General features: G+C 36.6%; 1 protein-coding gene across 1 annotated transcript in view; it reads left to right on the top strand.

The window, feature by feature from the left end:
* The window catches only part of LOC149425722 (gonadotropin-releasing hormone receptor-like), a 627687-nt gene that overhangs the window by 240998 nt on the left and 368124 nt on the right, over positions 1–18565 (top strand). Inside the window, exon 3 of the mRNA XM_089646095.1 lies at positions 6106–6310. Coding sequence (XP_089502221.1) covers positions 6106–6310 — 205 coding nt within the window. The remainder of the gene's footprint in view (positions 1–6105; positions 6311–18565) is intronic.

The raw sequence follows: 18565 nt of genomic DNA, 5'->3' as shown, positions 1-18565 counted from the left end.
CCCAGATACTAACTAAATAACTCAGATGGGAGTGAATCATCGCATAGTATGTGGCCCTTAGTAGAGATGTAGAGAGAAGACCTTGGAGTCGGTACAGTACGCCGGTTATTGGGGATATTTTAGATTTCACATGCTCAACATGGGAATTCCACGAAAGTTTAGAGTCTATTAATAGCCCTAAATATTTCGTGACTTCTATATTTTGGAGCTTCTCAGTTCCAAGTGTGATATTCATTGGCACATAATCCTTATTACCGAAAGTTAGGTAGTGCGTTTTTTTTATATTGAGGCTCAATTTATTAATACGCAGCCAATTAGCTAGAATTGAGACATCTACATTCATTTGAGACTCCAGGTCACTCAGGCTTGTACTGTGATAATAGATTACAGTGTCATCCGCATAAAGTTGGAGGTTTCCAGAGATACCACATTTAGTTATGTCATTGACATATAGCAAGAAAAGCAGAGGCCCAAGAATTGATCCCTGTGGCACTCCACATGTGATTTTACCTAAGCCACTCGAGACACCTTTGACTTCAACAAGACAAAATCTATCATCTAAGTAGCTTCGGAGGAGATTTAGGGGCTTCCCAACAATTCCCAAATATTCCAATTTCTTTAAGAGTATTTCATGATCGACCGTATCAAAGGCTTTTTTGAGATCTATAAATATGGCTGCCACATATTCACCCTGGTCTATATACTGTTGAAGGTTGGAGATAAAATCAAAGGCGGCACATTGAGTACTAGAATTTTTCCGAAAGCCATATTGTTGTGGTGTAAGGATATTATTCGCAGATATGTATTTTAGGAGTCTATCTTTGATTATGGTCTCAAATACTTTTGAAAAAACCGATAGAAGTGATATAGGACGGTAGTTAGAGATACATGTTTTACAGTCTCCTTTGTGTATAGGTATTATCTTCGCTAACTTTAATTCATTTGGAAACTTTCCCGAGGACAGTGACCAATTAAAAAGTTCTGTAAGGTGACCCGCTAATTCTTCTTTACAAGTCTTAAGAACTGATGGTGTTACTCCATCGAGTCCCGGTGCTGCTTTCAGCTTAGTTTTAGAGATGATCCTCAGTACCTCATCTTTGTTTGTCCTAGCCATGTACAAGGATTGGCAAGCCTTCGGTTCCACAAAAACGGTATTACAGTCATCCGGGAATGACGGAATGGTAGCTGCTAGCTTTTTTCCTATTGAGAGAAAAAACTCATTAAATGCGGATGCTATTTGGCTCGGATCCTTAATTACGCAGTCATTTACCACGAGGGATTCTATTTCGTTAGTTGGTTTATGTGTTCGGTTTGATAGAATAGAGTTTATGATTTTCCAGGTTTTAGTGGGGTTATTTTGGTTTTGTTGAAAGCTGTTCGCATAATATTTGTGTTTTAGATTTCGCCTATAATTAGTAATGGTATTTCTCAATCTCTTTTTAAGTGTTACAAGAGTAAGATTACCAGGGTCTTGTTTCCACTGCTTGTGAATCTGGTTTCGTTCTTTGATTAATGTATTTAATTTGGAATCAAACCACGGAGTATTCAGTTGTACCCGACTTCTTAATCCTGTTTTTGGTGTAGTTGTACCTGATTCTATTGCCTTTTTAATGTGATAATTGAAACTTTTAAAAGGGTCTTCTGAGTTGCTTAAGTTGATCGTGAAATTGTTATCAAGAAGATAGGATTTTACTGACATACTGTTGATGATAGGTCTCGTAATCCGGGATTTGGTTCTATTATTAAAACATTTTTTTAAGTTGTTCTTATAATCAACAATAAGTATATTATGGTCACTAAGTGGATCATCAATATTCGATATAGTAGTCTGAATGTTTTGCCTATTTGATAAGATGTGATCTATTAAGGTGCAGCTTGTATCAGTGACTCTCGTGGGAAATGTTTTGTTATGTATTGAAAAATTGTAAGATTGTAAGATGTTGCAAAAATTTAATGAAGAATGTGTGGATATGGATATGTCAATGTTAAAGTCTCCGAATATTAATGTATCTTGTCTACTTTCGTTCAGTATTTTTTCTAGATGTATTAGAAAATCCTGCATATTTGTGTTGGGTTTTCGATAGATAGCATAGATGTTAACTGGTTTCCTATCACTGCTACTAAGCGTTATACCTAAAAAGGAATTTTCATTTGAGAAATTTTTAATAATTGCACACTTCATAGTATCAATCACATATATTGCTACGCCGCCTCCTCCTTCGTTGGGGCGAGAAGAAAAAACACTTTTGTAACCATTCAGGGAGTAAAACTTTTCCTCTCCAATCTTAAGCCACGTTTCCGTAATGACGAGCACGTGTACAATGTACCGCGAACTTCTTACTTTTTCTTCGATCTCATCAAACTTATTACGGATGCTTCTCGCGTTCATATACATTATTCGTAGACAGTTCGTCACGGGATTATAATTCTCGATGGTGAGGCACTTATGCTCATGTATGTTACACTCCATAATCTATAGTTGCAAGGTCGTTCTTGAGTGCAGCGATGTAGGCCGGGCAGTTGTCCCTATCTCCAGTTGAGTGATCAGCAGGCTTACCAAATCTGGTGCATGTCGCGCAAACTGGTTTGATGGTGGAATTTGGGCAGGACTCACCAGTATGATTCTGTTGAGCACAATGTCCACATGTGGGTTTGGTATCTCTGCAATACTTGTATGAGTGGCCAATCATGTAGCATTTGGTGCAGACAGTAAGGCCAATAAAATCTCGGACGCGGCAAATAGTCCAGCTTATAAATACTTTCTCTTGCTCGACTAGAAATTTACGTACGGTAGCGGGTACTGCGTAGATACGGTGACAAGCGTTACCTGTGCGAGCACCAGCCAGGTGACTTAGTTTACAGCCTGCAATAGTTTCTTCAATGTCTTCAACGTTGGGAATACCAGTGAGAGCCATCCTTAAAAAATCTTCGTCGGTCAGGTCCCGGGGAACATTAAAGAATATCAGTCTCGGTAGACGCTTTGACGGTAGTCGGGCCTTCAGTTTGCTCGAGTTGTCGAAGCAAGGTGCATTTAATAGCTTTTGTTGTTCGCCCGTGGTTGCCGTATTGATCAGGATGCCTTTATTTCTTATTTTTTTTATTCCCGTGACCCGAACGCCTAGTTCAGATGGCCGAATTGTATCTTCAATCATTTTTTTCGTACCGTCACTGTCCTTTGTGGCGTCCGCATCCGTTGGAAAGATGCAAACGGCAGGTCTTGGTGGTCCGACGCGATGTCCTTGTTGAGTGATTGGTGGGGGTTGGTGAGCATCATATGGCTGTTTTCGGGCGATGTCAGCAAAAGAGAGGGTAGCCTCCGTTGCCACTGCCACTCTCCGCATTACAGGCCCGAGATCAGACTCTAATTGTATGATTTTTTGCTCAAGGTGCCTTTTTTCCCTCTTTTCGTGGCGTATTTTTATTTCTGCCATTCTAAGTTGTGCTGTAACTGTAGCTAAATCCGCACGCATCGTCTCTCGCTCCAACAACAGCTGAGATACGGATCTGAAAACTTCCGATACGTTTCTAGCGATCCTCAGCTGCTGGTCTTTTGAGACCTTAGATTGCTTCTCTGCTAACACAAGTTGAAGAGCTGTCAAATGTGCTTGGGTTTCATTGAGCACATCTACTCCTGAAGCGCAAGGATATTCCGCTTCGGTGACGTCCGAGCCTTTGGATGACGTAACCGAGCTGTTTTCATCCGCATCCTCAATCGTCACGCACTTTCCTCCTATATCCTCTGGACTAGGAGACATCATGGTGCTTATGTGTCGTTTTTTAGGACGATTCATTATTAAATTACTAAACATTACTAAACTCAAGTCACCTTATTATTGCAACAATACTGGAACTAACGCAGAACAAAATTCAATAATCCATCGCTTGCACAGATTACGCAATGAATATTCCGACATCGATCACGCTGATTGTCTATTATCGTATAAAAGATGCATTAAATAAAAATTGTCGAGTAATACCATACCATCATAATGATTATGTACTTCAGATTTAAAACTACTAGTACTCGATAGGTAGAAGCTGATATCAGTGCATTATATATCATAGTCATCATAGGTACTATGTAAAACTTTATCGGACTGTCAAGCAGTGTTGCACATTATTATTATACACGCGATTCTCCCGGTAGATTTACGTAATTTATTACTTTTGTTTTCTTTTCATATTATAATAGTATATATTTTATTCCTTTCATTTTCTCATAGTATATACCTATCTAATATCTATTATTTTATTTTTTACAAACTCTTAATGCCTTTTAGACATTTTATAAGCACTTCATTCTTCCTTATACTAATTTTTTGTATATTATTACATATAATTTCTTACTTTGACTTATTACTATACTACTGATTGCTACTTAGGCATATTATATTTATATCTCTTTTTTTCATACTTTTAACCTTACTTACTATTTACTGACTATACCATTATACTTACGTTTATATTGTTGCATTCCTTAGGTTGCTGTACTATTTTCGGTAAATTAGTATGTTAATGGCACATGTTGTGCCGTGTATGTGAAATAAATAAATAAAGGTACAGTAAAAAAGAAATGGTAAAAAAATATAAAAACAAGCAAGTACGTTGTGGTACTCGTAATAAAAAGTTGTAGAAGTACATAAATAACGTCTATATGTTGATGATTTAAAAAACACTAAAGACAATCTGTAGCAAACAAACACGCAGAAGGAAATTATTCTTGCACTACTCGTTACGATGATGCAATGTCAAAAGGTAATAGGAAATAAAGCAAAGTAGAAGTATAAAAAAGTCATGAGGTAGTGTTGGCACCTAGCATCGTGCTACCTACCTTTATATCCTTTGTAAAAATTATTGTGGCCTATCGACCTCTCCCCTCCTCTCCTCTCCTATGCCGACGTTAGTTGAGTTAAAATATTCGTCCTGTCAACATCGTTTGATTACGGAGCCCCCTTTATCGACCGTGTCGAAAATCAAAGCCATCGTGAGCTCGCGCATGGTGAAATTTGTGAATTGTTGTGAACCATCGCAAAGATGGATTGAAAACCGTGGAAGAATAGAAAAGGGTAAGTCGGCATTCCGAACTTTTCCAATCCTATGATTCCGCGTTGCGACGGTGCGTTTCCATCCCCAACAGGTAGTTTTTACAAGCGTCAAAAGTTAGAGGCCAAACTGTCTGTAGGCGACGATGAATGTGTAAACGGTCGCTTTCTGATACTCGCAAGTTTTCGCTTTGGGAGCATAAAAAGTGCATAAGACTTATTAGGAATGTATATATTTATCTCGTTCACCATGGTGGATCACGTATCCAGAGTTAAACTTAAGAAAAAACTTTACCGCAAAAAATTTATGGTTTTCTAAGGTGTCAAAATCAAGCATTCTTGTTAAGAACTAGAATTGAGATAGGAATGGATAGTACGTGTATACTCCCTCATAAACTATGTTTACTCCCATTGCACTGCATTCGCGCTCTTCCTATTTAGAGGATAAAGTTCTGATGCGATTCAGAAGTGACCCAAATAATGGAGATAATCCCCAGGATGAAATATTTAAATTAACGGAATAGACACTATAGTAACATTAAATATTGTATAGAACGAGGCGTATCATCCTTCGTGTGGAAAGCCTTGAGATGCTCGATAGAGGAATTACTTCAATGGACTGAAGTAGCACAGGACAGGAAGTATGGACTTTGGGACTAGACAAAGGCAAAATGAAAAAAAAAAGACAAACCAATCAACCACGTCCGGAAGTCCTGAGGTTGCGTTACCACTGATCCAACATAGAAAGACATGATTCCAAAAGCATCGTTCATTTACTCCTCGATTTTAATTGAAATAAATTCCCCAGTATTTTAAGCACTGAATTGAGCTTTTTGTAGAAAAAATTGTATTTTCATCAAGAATTTATATATTTTAAGCCGCCAAACAATTATTGCATTTTAAAATTTTCACCTGAAAAACAACCAATTTTAATCAATCAGAAGGCTGCGGGCTCGATGGCCGTCAACGGTATTTATTTTTTCTCGGAAGTTTTTTTCAATTTATATGGGTGTTTCAGGCCTTTAATTATTGTTATAATAATTTTATAAATGTATTGTTTCAGAGTGTCGTGTTCCACGTATCGCCGCACCCCGAGACCTTAGAGTTTGAGCAGTGCGTGTCCTTCGGGTTCTTCACAAACAGCGCCCAGGAGATCGCCTACAATCTCTTCTGCGTGTCCGCCCTGTACTTCGTCCCCCTGATTATCATCGTGGTGGCCTACTCCTGCATCCTTTGCGAAATAACCAAGAAGTCACGGGAGAATAGAGGTAAATTCATTTAACAATATAACTTAGTTTGAAACACTATTAACGTCAACCGAACCGTTCCTTCCTCATGGCAAAATATATATTAACTTAACATGAATAATATTACAAAATTATGGCAAACATAACATACGTTTTGAGGTGGGTTTAGTAAGAGTTGGGGCCGGAAGAACGGGAGGATTTTCTCTACATTAATAAACTTAGATAATTTTAAAGTCTTATAAACCACTTTATAATAATGGGATATACCCTTAATAATAATGGGACAATTATTAAAAAATAAAAAACACTACAAACCTTAAAGCCCCAAAAAGAATCTGGAATCTCCATAAAAATACGTTTTGAAAAATCGCCAAAAATATTTACTTTGTTAGAACGGGGTCACCTTTGTTTTCTTTATATTCATACTCCATTCAAAACTTTACAAATCTGTAATGCTACATGGAGAAAAATGTATTGCTTATTTATTAAAATCCCGTTAGAAACGGGATAGCAGGTCGTTTCCCAATAAATTTTGACTACTTTCCGAGCATATCGAAACATGTGATCATGCACCTACGCTTGTTCTGTTCATATGTATATAATGACGAAATGCGAAAATATAATGTTTTTTATGAACACGTGTACCGACGTCGCGATAATATATTCCTTTTTTACTAAAAGCTTAACATGAAACCTATAAATTCGGTAAAGGCCTGCAGTCATGTTTTATCAGGATTACGAATAATGTGTAGATATTCTTAATAAATTAGCAATACTTTATATCGGTAAATTTTCTCCGTATACAAATATGAAATAATTATTACTATGTGCCGTTTAATTGATCAATAAAATAATGAACAAGTCAACCTATTGAGAAAAAATAATTACTTGAATGCCATCACAATGCTTTAAGTTATTTGTATTTATACTCAGTCAGACAATTGCTGATTTAGTTAATGTGGGTCATATGAAAATATAGGACTTGGCATTAAAATATACTTTAATCCGAATATTATCACCAACATAGTACTATATATCTGAAATTTCAGTCGGTTCGGCTACATATATCCTGAGAAAATCGCTTTCAAAGATCGAACCCAAGTCTTGCATTGTGCCCATGAGCCATTTCCATTTTCGAACGAGGGTGACACCGCAGTTTAGTGATTTTGCCTTTGGTCATCCTTCATTCTGCATATAAATAATAGCCTTGCCTACCGCATCGCTTGGCGCCCATTATTACTTATCATCAGGTTAGTTTTACATTAAATGTCACCATCCATTTGTCGCTCTCAATGCAATTTTTAAATTACCAATCGTGCACACAACCTTCGGCTGTTGCACACGCCTGAGTTATTTGTCATTAATTAAAAGAGTTCTCATGTTAATTAAAAGATGTAGAAATAAATGTTGTATTATGGGAAACATTTTCTCCTTTCTTTTATTCAATACACTTTTGTTACAACCATTCCTGAGGTATTCATGCCCTTCACCTTTATAATCTCGTTTGAATGGCGCACCCACGTGGTTAAACCCGATTGGCATTTAATTTATTTATTTCGGTCTCGTTGGCATTGAGAGTTGACAAAAATTTTTGCAGGTGGCATTTTTTTAACTAGCTTGATGAAGGTTATTCTTATGTCGGCTCATGGGGGTCTTTCTCTCTTTCGCGACGTTCCGGCCGCATTTCTATCTTAATATTTGCTTTATTAATATTTTGATATAATCATAATTATACTATAATTATTTTAAAATAATTTTGGCCGTGAATACTCTGCGGGACTGGTGGGTGTCCCGTATATTTTATTTTTATTATTGTTGTAATGTTGTTCCAGATTCCACATCTGAGTAATAGTATTGGTGTATGTCCATTTCTGAACTTTTGTCCATTAGATGTGTAGTATGGTGGATCGCCATTGTATGGAATTTTTTATTTTTTACAAATTAGTTTTCGCGGGGTGCGGAATAGATGCTCTAGGTACATATAATTAAGCATACAAAATATCAATTTAAAATTTTGATAGCAAGTACTGCCCCAAAGCAGTTGAATTATTTAAAATCTGGTAAAAAATTTTACCTTTATAAAACAGTTTTGTGTCAATATTAATACTTTAATTTTTACTTTTACATTTCATAATGAATAAATATTGCCGCGCCTTATTTAATAATATTAAAAAAATGTGATAATATTTATTTTTCCCGCGAAAATTTGACAAATTGCCGAGTCCACTTTCTCGCGCCTCGCTCGCGCACCGCGCATCTTTAGATCAACCGTCTATATCTCGCAGTACAGTTTCAAGTTTTACTAACGTTGATCTTCCAACTGACCAACATTACTTTGCTTCATCTACTGCTTCTTCTTTTGTTATAAATCCAACAGACAGTGGACTATCTGTTGTATCCAGAACATTGGATCGATACAGTATTTCTGATCAGGCAGGTGCTGCCATCGTCTGCGCTACATTGCAAGATATTGGATTAGTGACAACAGATAATCTAACAAACGTGATCGATCGCAATAAGATTCGACGTGCTCGTTCCAAAACTAGGACCACACTGACTGCCATCCACCAGCCCCATTTTGATTTGTGCATTTGCATATCGTTTGACGGTTAAAGGATAAAACATTAATCATGGAGGATGGACGCAGAAAAGTTGTGATAGAAGAACATATCAGTCTTTTGAAAGAACCTAGCTCACAATACATTGGCCACATGGGCGTTAAGTTCGGCGAAGCTAAAACAATAGCTCACAAATTGTTTGCATATTTTGTGGCAAAATCCATTGATTTAGCGTGCATCGTGGCTATCGGATGTGACGGAACAACAGTTAATACTGGAACTAAGTCTGGCATTATTCGACTTGTTGAAGGAAAGCTCCATCGTCCACTTCAGTGGTTGGTCTGTCAGTTACATGCTAATGAGTTAAGTTTGAGACACCTTTTCGAATACCTTGATGGAACGACAACAGGTCTTAGAAGCTTAAGCGGCCAACTAGGAAAGTTACTCAAGAACTGTGAACATCTTCCTGTGATAGAATTTCAAGCAATAGAATGCAACTTAACTATGAACCTTACTTGTGAAATTACAAAATCCCGTGACGACCTTAGCACAGACCAGCTTTATTTATTGGAAATGTGCCGAGCAATCGCAGAAGGACAATGTAATGAAAACTTAACGAAAAGAAACCTGGGTAAAATCTGTCATTTGCGTTGGTTAACAACAGCCAATAATATTCTCCGACTTGACACATCAACCAAAAATCCGACAAAAATCAGGTGATATTGACTGAATTTGTGCTAAGAGTTTAGGCTCCTAGAGGTGGTTTAAAATAAAAACACAGCCTTCGAGACAACCAAGAGCAGACTTCAACTGGCGAGACACCTCCACGAAACCATAAAATTGTCTCGTTACCTTCCAGAGCATTTGAAAAAGGTGGTAGATCCCGTAATTCAACGCAACGGGTATTTTGGCCAAGCGAAAATATACTTATTAGTATGTTAAACGACGAACGAAGACAGATTAGAGAGTTGGCTCTCAGACGGATTCTAAGTATCCGAGAACGTACGTTGGGGTTCTCTCCAATAAGAGTATTTAAGCTACCTACTTTTAATTTCAACGCAGAAGACTATATTGACTTGATCTACTGGGAAAAAACAGAAGCACCTCTTACAAAACTGATATCTAGCGAGACAATAATTGATGCCATTGCAGACCACGAAATTATCGAATCCAACATTTTGTGTAAGTTTCGATTGATGCCCTGTCACACGCAAGCCACGGAAAGATGCATCAAAGTGGTAACGGCATCATTTTCTGCTGTTTGCGGCCCTGAAAGACGTGAAGGGTGGATACAAAACAAGCTAGAATCTTGTCGTATAATGTCAGTATTGAATTCGAAGAAGGACTATAAAATACAATAATTTTTATGATTTTTGACTATATTTTTTAACAGTGTTTGTGATTTTTTTGTTTAGCAGTGGTACTTTTATTGTTTCTTGATTAGTAGATAATATTATAAGTAAATGAAAATTTTTTTTTTTTATATTTTAACTACTTTTATTGAGCAAAGATTAAACCCTTCTTTTTCTAGTTTCACGCTATTTTTTTAAAATTTGAATTGACTTGGGGCAGTACTTGCACTCAAAATATCTTAATGCTGTCATAATGACTTTTAAAGGTATCCCCATAGAGCATCCATTCCACACCCCGCTGCTAAGAAAAACATAAAAACAAAAAATCGATCCACCCTAGTGTAGGTACAAATAATTTTACACCCATTTTTCCTCTTTTGGGAATTTTACTTTTTATTATTGCCGTCTTCGAACGTGATTAATGTTGCCTTGTTGTTTTCTTTTTCCAATTAATATTTAGGTACATCTAGTCACAATGCCTGATACAAGGAGTCAAGTAAAAGAATCCGCCATGTCTTCCGTCAAGGACTCAGACATTATTGTTCCCACATCTCCGTTGGTTCCACTGCATTTATGGAATATCAAGTACGATGGCACTACTTGCATTAAGAAGTTTCTTGAACGTGTTGAAGAACTCGCCCTGTCTCGCTCTGTAAGTAAGCACAATCTTTTTTTAGGCGCGTTTGAACTTTTTGATGGTATTGCCCTTGATTGGCTGAGGGTCAATTGCTCTCTTTTTGAATCCTGGGATGACCTTGTGGGAGGCCTCAAGGAGGAATATGAAATTCTCGATTATGACCGTAGACTCCTTGCACAGTTGAGATCAACTATGCAAGCACCTAATGATTCACTTGGTACCTTTATCACTAATGTTCTAATCTTAAATAAAAGATTAAACAAGAAATTGCCTGATGTAGAAATTTTGGAAATTCTCCAATGCAATATGCTTCCCAGATATATTCAGAAACTTGCATTAAACTCCATTCCGGACATCACTACCCTAAAAAGATTGGGCAAATTAATTGAATTGGCAGACAGTCGTTCTGACCAGAGGAAAGGTTCAAAGTCCCCTCAAACCCCTTCATCTGCTAGCGAAAAGGCGCCACCAAATACAAATGCTCCTTCTAAACCTAAAAAAAAAAAAAAAAAAAAAGCTAAAAGGTAAACACTAAAAAACACTTAAACACTTTTTTACCTAAAAGGTAAACACTACCTTTGGACAAAGACACCATAAATACCACGCTATTAAAGCATTCAACAGTCTTCCACTTGAAACAAAAATTGAGGAAAGTAAAAATAAATTCAAACACAAAATAAAAAAATGGATTAAAGAACAAAAAGACAATATTACCAAAATTCTATAACATAAAAAAAATAAAACATATACACGCAACACAAAAAAAGATATAAAACACGCAACACGCACAAACACATATATCATTATAAATACCGATTTACATTCTCTTTTGTTATTTTTCTTTTATTTTTAATCTTTATTTTTATTTTAAATTTATCTTTATTTTAATGTTGTTTTTCTTTTATTTTTAAATGTATAAATTCTTAAATTATAAAATGGGGGCCTCAGCACGGGTAAACAACCCAGTGAGGCCAACATTACTGAATTGAAATATGAAATATTGTAAAAAAAAATGTATCAACAATAAAAAAAACCTAATTCTTTCAGGCATGCGAATTCTTCTCATAAAAACATGTCTTTCAAACGTTATAACGTAAATTCCAGGGAGGAGATTCATTGCTTCCGCTGTGGATGTCCAGGCGTCAAGACTCCTGACTGCACTTGCGTTAGGTCAAAAAACACGAGAGCCGGACGTTAGCTGTGCCGCTGGCGGAGACGTCTTCCAGCATCACTGCTCTCGATCCGGCGTGGCAAGAATGGCTTTCGGTAGTCAGGAATTTCTACAGAAATTTAGGAGCATCAGGTTACGGAGGGAAGGCTGACAGGGACGGCCGTCCTTTCGTATCCTTTTCTACACTCGGAACTGTTTTTTCTGGCCTGTTGGACTCAGGCTCACATGTTTCAATTCTCGGTAATAATTTTCATTTAAAACTTTTAAAACTTGGTGCCAGGATGGCTAAGCTCAATAATTCATTTTCTTTAACCTCTGCGACGGGTCATTCCGTTTGCTGTAACTTGAAAATCTCGCTTCCTATAACATGTAATAATGTTGTAAAAGAGTTTATTTTTGTTGTCATGCCAGATATAAAGACGGATGTAATTCTCGGTATTGATTTTTGGAAATCTTTTACCATTTGTCCGGACATTTCTAATTTTATGAATACGAAGGTAGTTAAATCTGCTCCTCGGGTTACTTCTGAAGTCAGAGGTATTGTGGACAAACAACACTTATCCATATATCAGCGAAATTTACTTGATAATGTAGTTAAAGAGTATATTTCAATCTGAGGTGACAAACTTGGCCGTACGCATTTAGAGGAACACGTTATAGACACTGGTAATAGTATACCTGTAAAACAGCGTTACTATCCGATTTCACCTCACCTGCTCCCGGTTGTGCACAAGGATCTTGATAGAATGTTGCAGATGGGTGTCGTTGAACCGAGCAGTAGTGCTTGGAACAGTCCCATCTAACTAGTACCAAAGAAAAATGGCACTTACCGCCTTTGCTTAGATTCCAGAAGAATTAATTCGATCTCTAAGAGAGACGCATTTCCTTTACCATACATTTCAAATATTTAAGACAGCTTGGGGGGAGCTCGTTTTCTATCCACTATTGATCTAAAAGATGCTTTTTATCAAATTCCACTAGAACGTAGTTCTAGGGAAAAAACGGCTTTTACTATTCCTAAAAGGGGTCTTTTTCAATTTACTTCTATGCCTTTCGGTCTTCATGGAGCCAGTTCGAGAATGATGCGGCTCATGAGTAAAATCTTTGGCCCAGAATTTGATGGTAAATTCTTCTTTTATTTAGACGATATTATTGTAATTTCCAGTACTTTTGAAGAGCATTTAGCATTACTTAAACTAGTAAAACGTAAACTGTTCGAGGCGGGTCTCACGATTAACATTGAAAAGTCAGTATTCTGTAGAGAATTTCTTAAATATCTTGGTTATGTAATAGATAGTAATGGTCTGAGAACTGACCCAGACAAAGTAAAGGCTGTGGTTGATTTTCCGGTACCTACCTCACAAAAGAGTCTTAGACGTTTCATTGGTATTATATCATGGTACAAGCGTTTTATTTTGAATTTTTCTATTATTGCTACTCCGTTACACAACTTAACCAAAAAAGAGTTCATTGGTAAAAAATTTTCTTGGAATAATCAAGCGCAGGCGGCGTTCTCTAAATTAAAGGAAACTCTAGTCGCGGCTTCGGTTTTAGCATGCCCAGATTTTAATAAACCGTTTACAATTTCTTGTGATGCATCAAACGAAGGTTTAGGCGCAGTACTCTCTCAATTAGATGAATAAAACAGGGAACACCCTATTTCCTTCATTAGTAGATCGTTATCAGCTCAGGAAAGGAACCACTCTACTACTGAGAAAGAACTTAATGCGTTAATTTTTGCTTTGGAGAAATTCAGGGGTTACATTGAAGGGTCACCCATTCCTGTAAAGGTAATTACGGATCATTATAGTCTGAAGTGGCTAGTAAACTTAAAATCACCCTCTGGAAGATTAGCTCGGTGGGCTGTCAGATTGCGGCAATTTAACTTTATTATTGAACACAGGAAAGGAAAGGGAAATGTTGTACCAGATGCTTTATCTCGCGATTCTTTAGTTATTTCATCTATTGTTCAATCTCCCATTATTAGTACTGATCGGTGGTACAATAAAATGTGTCGTGACGTTTTAGCTAAACCTGAGTTATTTTCTAAGTGGAAACTTGTAGAGGGAGTTTTATATAAGCATGTGCAGAGTATGGAAGCCCTGCATAAGCCTAATAATTGGAAGGAAGTTGTTCCTAAGGATCAAAGACAAGATTTGATTGCGTTACATCACGTACCTCCTACATACGCCCATTTTGGGATTATGAAAACTCTGAATAGGATTTGTTTGAAATTTTACTGGCCTTGAATGTCCTCAGACGTAAGGAAATTTGTATCTAGATGTCACACTTGTTTAGGACAGAAAAGTTCAAATCAGGCTGCACCTGGTCTTATGGGAGATCCTAAGTTGGTCCAGCGTCCTTGGCAGGTTATCTCGACAGATTTATTGGGACCTCTTCCCAGCTCCTATAAGAAAGGTTATAAATATCTATTAGTTGTCGCTGATTTCTTCACTAAATTTACAAAAAATTTTCCGCTAAGAAGTGCGAATGGGAAAAATGTCTCTGCTATTATAGAGGATGAAATTTTCCTAAAATTTGGCGTTCCTGATTGCATCATCGCAGACAATGGTCCCCAATACATTTCAAAAAAATTGAAACATTTAGTTGACAGATATCATATACGTCATATGTTTTTTAACTGTAGATATCATCCACAGAATAATCCTGTAGAGAGAATTAACAGAGTTTTAGTTACAGCCTTAAGTTCGTACGTGGGAACGGATCATCGAACCTGGGCAAATCATTTACCTGAAATAGAGCTTGCTATTAACACTGCTGTACATGAGGTAACGGGTTACACCCCTTTCTTTTTAAATTTCGGCAGGGAAGCCATTATTTCAGGCAAAGATTACAAATCACCTGATTTTTCTTCGGAAGATTTAACATTCTCGAAACGTGACATATGGGCTCAAGATGTTTCTGAGCTTAATGACATTTTCTGCCAAGTTAGGACGTGTTTACGTCAATCTTACGAACGGAATAAAGTTCACTATGACCTTCGTAGAAGGAATGTGGAATTCAAAGTTGGTAATATTGTTTGGCGACGCTCTTTCTTGTTGTCCGATGCTTCTAAGCATTTCTCCGTTAAACTTGCTCCAAAATTTTTAAGGAGTAAAATTATTGATAAGGTCTCGGCCGTCGTTTACAAACTGGCAGATATGAAGGGAAAGCCTATTGGAACATTCCATATTAAAGATTTAATTGTGGCAGAAAATTAATTGTTTTATTATTTTTTACAAGGGAAAAAGTGAACAAGTTTCTGGTACCTACACTGATCACGTGGGTATAGGAAACTTATTTCCTTTTTGATACTTTGTTGATTGGGAGTAATGGTTTTCTTTTCCCTGGAGAATTCCATTCCTCTTTTCAACCTGCTTTGTATGTTACTATGTCGTCATTTCTAATGATTATTATCTATTGTTATTTGTGTTTTGTCTGAAAATTGTCATACATATCTATTTCTCTTAAGAAGATCCGCTCTCAGCATTATGGTTATTGTTTACCGCTGTTATTCTCAGTATCATTGATTAAAATGTGCTTATTTTGCGCTCTACCTTACTTATTAAGCTGTCATTTCTTGTTGAATGACCTTATCATAGGCTTATGAGCTCCGAGCTTTTGTTTTCACACATTAGCATACCAGCTCTTCTGTTGTGTTTCAGTATGTTGAAGGAAATATACCTTCTATCTAGATGCTGTCATTTTAGCACTTATTTTGGAGAGTTGTTGTGGTGTTATAATGGCTTAGGCTCTTTAGCACATGATAGCCCTCATCAGGCTTACAATTAAGATATTTTTGTTGATTTTTTATGAAAATTTCAATATCAATAGTCGGTAAGCCATTATCACATTCACAGGTTTATGGTGGTTGGTTATGTAATGGGTTTATGTTTTACATATTTAATCATAGTGCATTTCCTAACATTTTTCTTCGTAATTTGATTCCTTCCCTGCTTTTCTAGAGCTCGGAAAAGTATGGAATGAATCAGATGTTCTATCAATTGTTCATCGGTATTCTTCAGCCACCCACTGGTTCACTTGGTGACGGAAGAATATGTGTATGAAAATGAAATTATTTATTAAATTAATTTTCTAGATAATTTCTACAAACTATCGGTAGACTGTTCAATAATAATTTCAAGAAGATTTATTATTATTGATTAAACACATTACTGCCATCTGTGTCTAGATGAGCTAACTATTACCTACTGATCTTCAGTTTGGTTTAATGTCTGGATTTTTTTTTAATCAATTTTTCACTGGAATGTTGTTCCGTTATTTTTCGTGGAGATTTAAATTCAAGTAAAATTATTTCATAGGAAATTTTAAAATAATTTCTAGCTGTCACGTAGATACTTTGGGTGGTTTTGACTTGTCATATATTTATGCATTGTTCATTTTACTTAATCACAACTCTGTTGCAAGTTTTGCTCAACTTTTTTAAGCTTGTTTTATAAGCTATTACTATTAATCTTTTGTGTTTAGAACAATGATTCTTTTATATACACTCTTTCTTCGATAAGGGCCTGCCAATTTGCTCAATATTTCTTTTTATTTATTTCAACGGTGACCAAGGGTTGGTTAGGATTAGACTTCTTCAACCATCAAGGAAACTTCTCCATACTACGTCAACTGAAGACATCTGGACCACACTCTTCTCTCGTCATCTCCATGCTGGGTCAACTGAAGACTTTCGGACCTTACGCCTCCGTCTTCATATCTATGCTGCATTCTTCGGAGTTTCAACCGCTCCAGACCTCACTGAACTTCAAGGAAATATTTGTATACGCAACTTTTTCAATGCCGAAGCCGCTACTACCCGCCTAATCCGCACCACATATTTCTGCTGCTGCAGGGTGTATCGAATTTGTCAGGAGGTGTCAGGCGAACCTCAGACTTATAGCCATAAGTCCTTTGGCTGAGGGGGCATTGTAGCAGTCATTTCCTGCCCGCTACAGAGTTTTAGCAACATTCAGTGCCCATCTCTAATTTACAGCTGCTAGCTATGGCAACTATGCAACTATGGCAACTCCGGGACAACGAGGGACGGGCTCGCGGTCAAGACAGCAGCTCGACAATTCAGTATTCATCTGGCTGCGCTTCCGGGACGTCGTGAACAGAGGGGAGACACGAACCTCGCCATGAGCCATCTCCATTTTCGAACGAGGGTGACACCGCAGTTTAGTGATTTTGCCTTTGGTCATCCTTCGTTCTGCATATAAATAATAGCCTTGCCTACCGCATCGCTTGGCGCCCATTATTACTTATCATCAGGTTAGTTTTACATTAAATGTCACCATCCATTTGTCGCTCTCAATGCAATATTTAAATTACCAATCGTGCATACAACCTTCGGCTGTTGCACACGCCTGAGTTATTTGTCATTAATTAAAAGAGTTCTCATGTTAATTAAAAGATGTAGAAATAAATGTTGTATTATGGGAAACATTTTCTCCTTTCTTTTATTCAATACACTTTTGTTACAACCATTCCTGAGGTATTCATGCCCTTCACCTTTATAATCTCGTTTGAAGATCTTGTTATTGATTCGTCTTTCGACCATCAATTCTAGTATGTATCCGAAATTAAAGAAAGACTTGGCATTAAAATACACTTTCATGCAAAGTATAGTAATTGTATTCACTCATTTTCTACTATGAGACAGAATCCTGACATGACCTGACTCGAGTATTTGATTCCATTAAACGTACCATGTCTTCACGGGAGACTTTTAAAATTAAACTGATTAATATCTATCGTTTCTTAAAAAGAAAATAATTTCGACACAGAATATGTCAAAATTAAAATATTTCACAAAAAAAAATATTTACATGTTAGGTCTTTTTGGATGTATCTACCTATCTACCCAAAGGCAAAAAAGGTTATATGGGAAAGACTAACAAAGTTGGGTCATTTTAAAACGTCGGATGTCCTCAAAGTGTTAATTCTTCAGATATTACGTTTGCTCTCCAGAAAAAAACGTCTTTTGTACGGACGTTTAGACGTTAGGATTTTGGATGTTTTACTGCATCATGTTAAATACCCCACTAGAAGACTCACAATATCATTTCGTATTAAATACTCTAAAAATACACACATTGGAAGACAGGCGTAAAATAAATGACTTAGGTACCTTTTTTATTCAAAATTCTAAATTCGACTGTTGCAAACTTCTGCAACTCATAAACTTACAAATACCTACAATAACAAAACGACAAAATACACTATTCCACTGCAACACACATAAGCGCAATTACATTGCGAACTCTCCAATACAACGGTTTCACACTATGGGAAACCAATACTTAAGTGATGTCGATATATTTAATATTAACTTTGCGAATTTTGTGGTAAAATCACGTAAAAGATTTATTTCAACACTATTCCTAAATGGAAGCTGTATTTTTGTAAACAAGTCAAATCGCTGTAGATTTTAATTAATGTTCTTGTTGTTTTTATTTTTTGTTTCTTGCATATATTATTTTTAATGTAATTTTATTTTTATTATTTCTTTCTCATGTTTAAAAATTGTCTGTCTTCAAAATTGTACCATCT

The sequence above is a fragment of the Hesperophylax consimilis genome, chromosome 2 (assembly GCF_061612785.1).
Source record: "Hesperophylax consimilis isolate HC1 chromosome 2, BYU_Hcon_1.0, whole genome shotgun sequence".
In the NCBI taxonomy this organism is placed as follows: Eukaryota; Metazoa; Arthropoda; class Insecta; order Trichoptera; family Limnephilidae; genus Hesperophylax; species Hesperophylax consimilis.
Note: the sequence above shows the minus strand (reverse complement) of the source record. Positions and strands in the feature narration are given on the sequence as shown.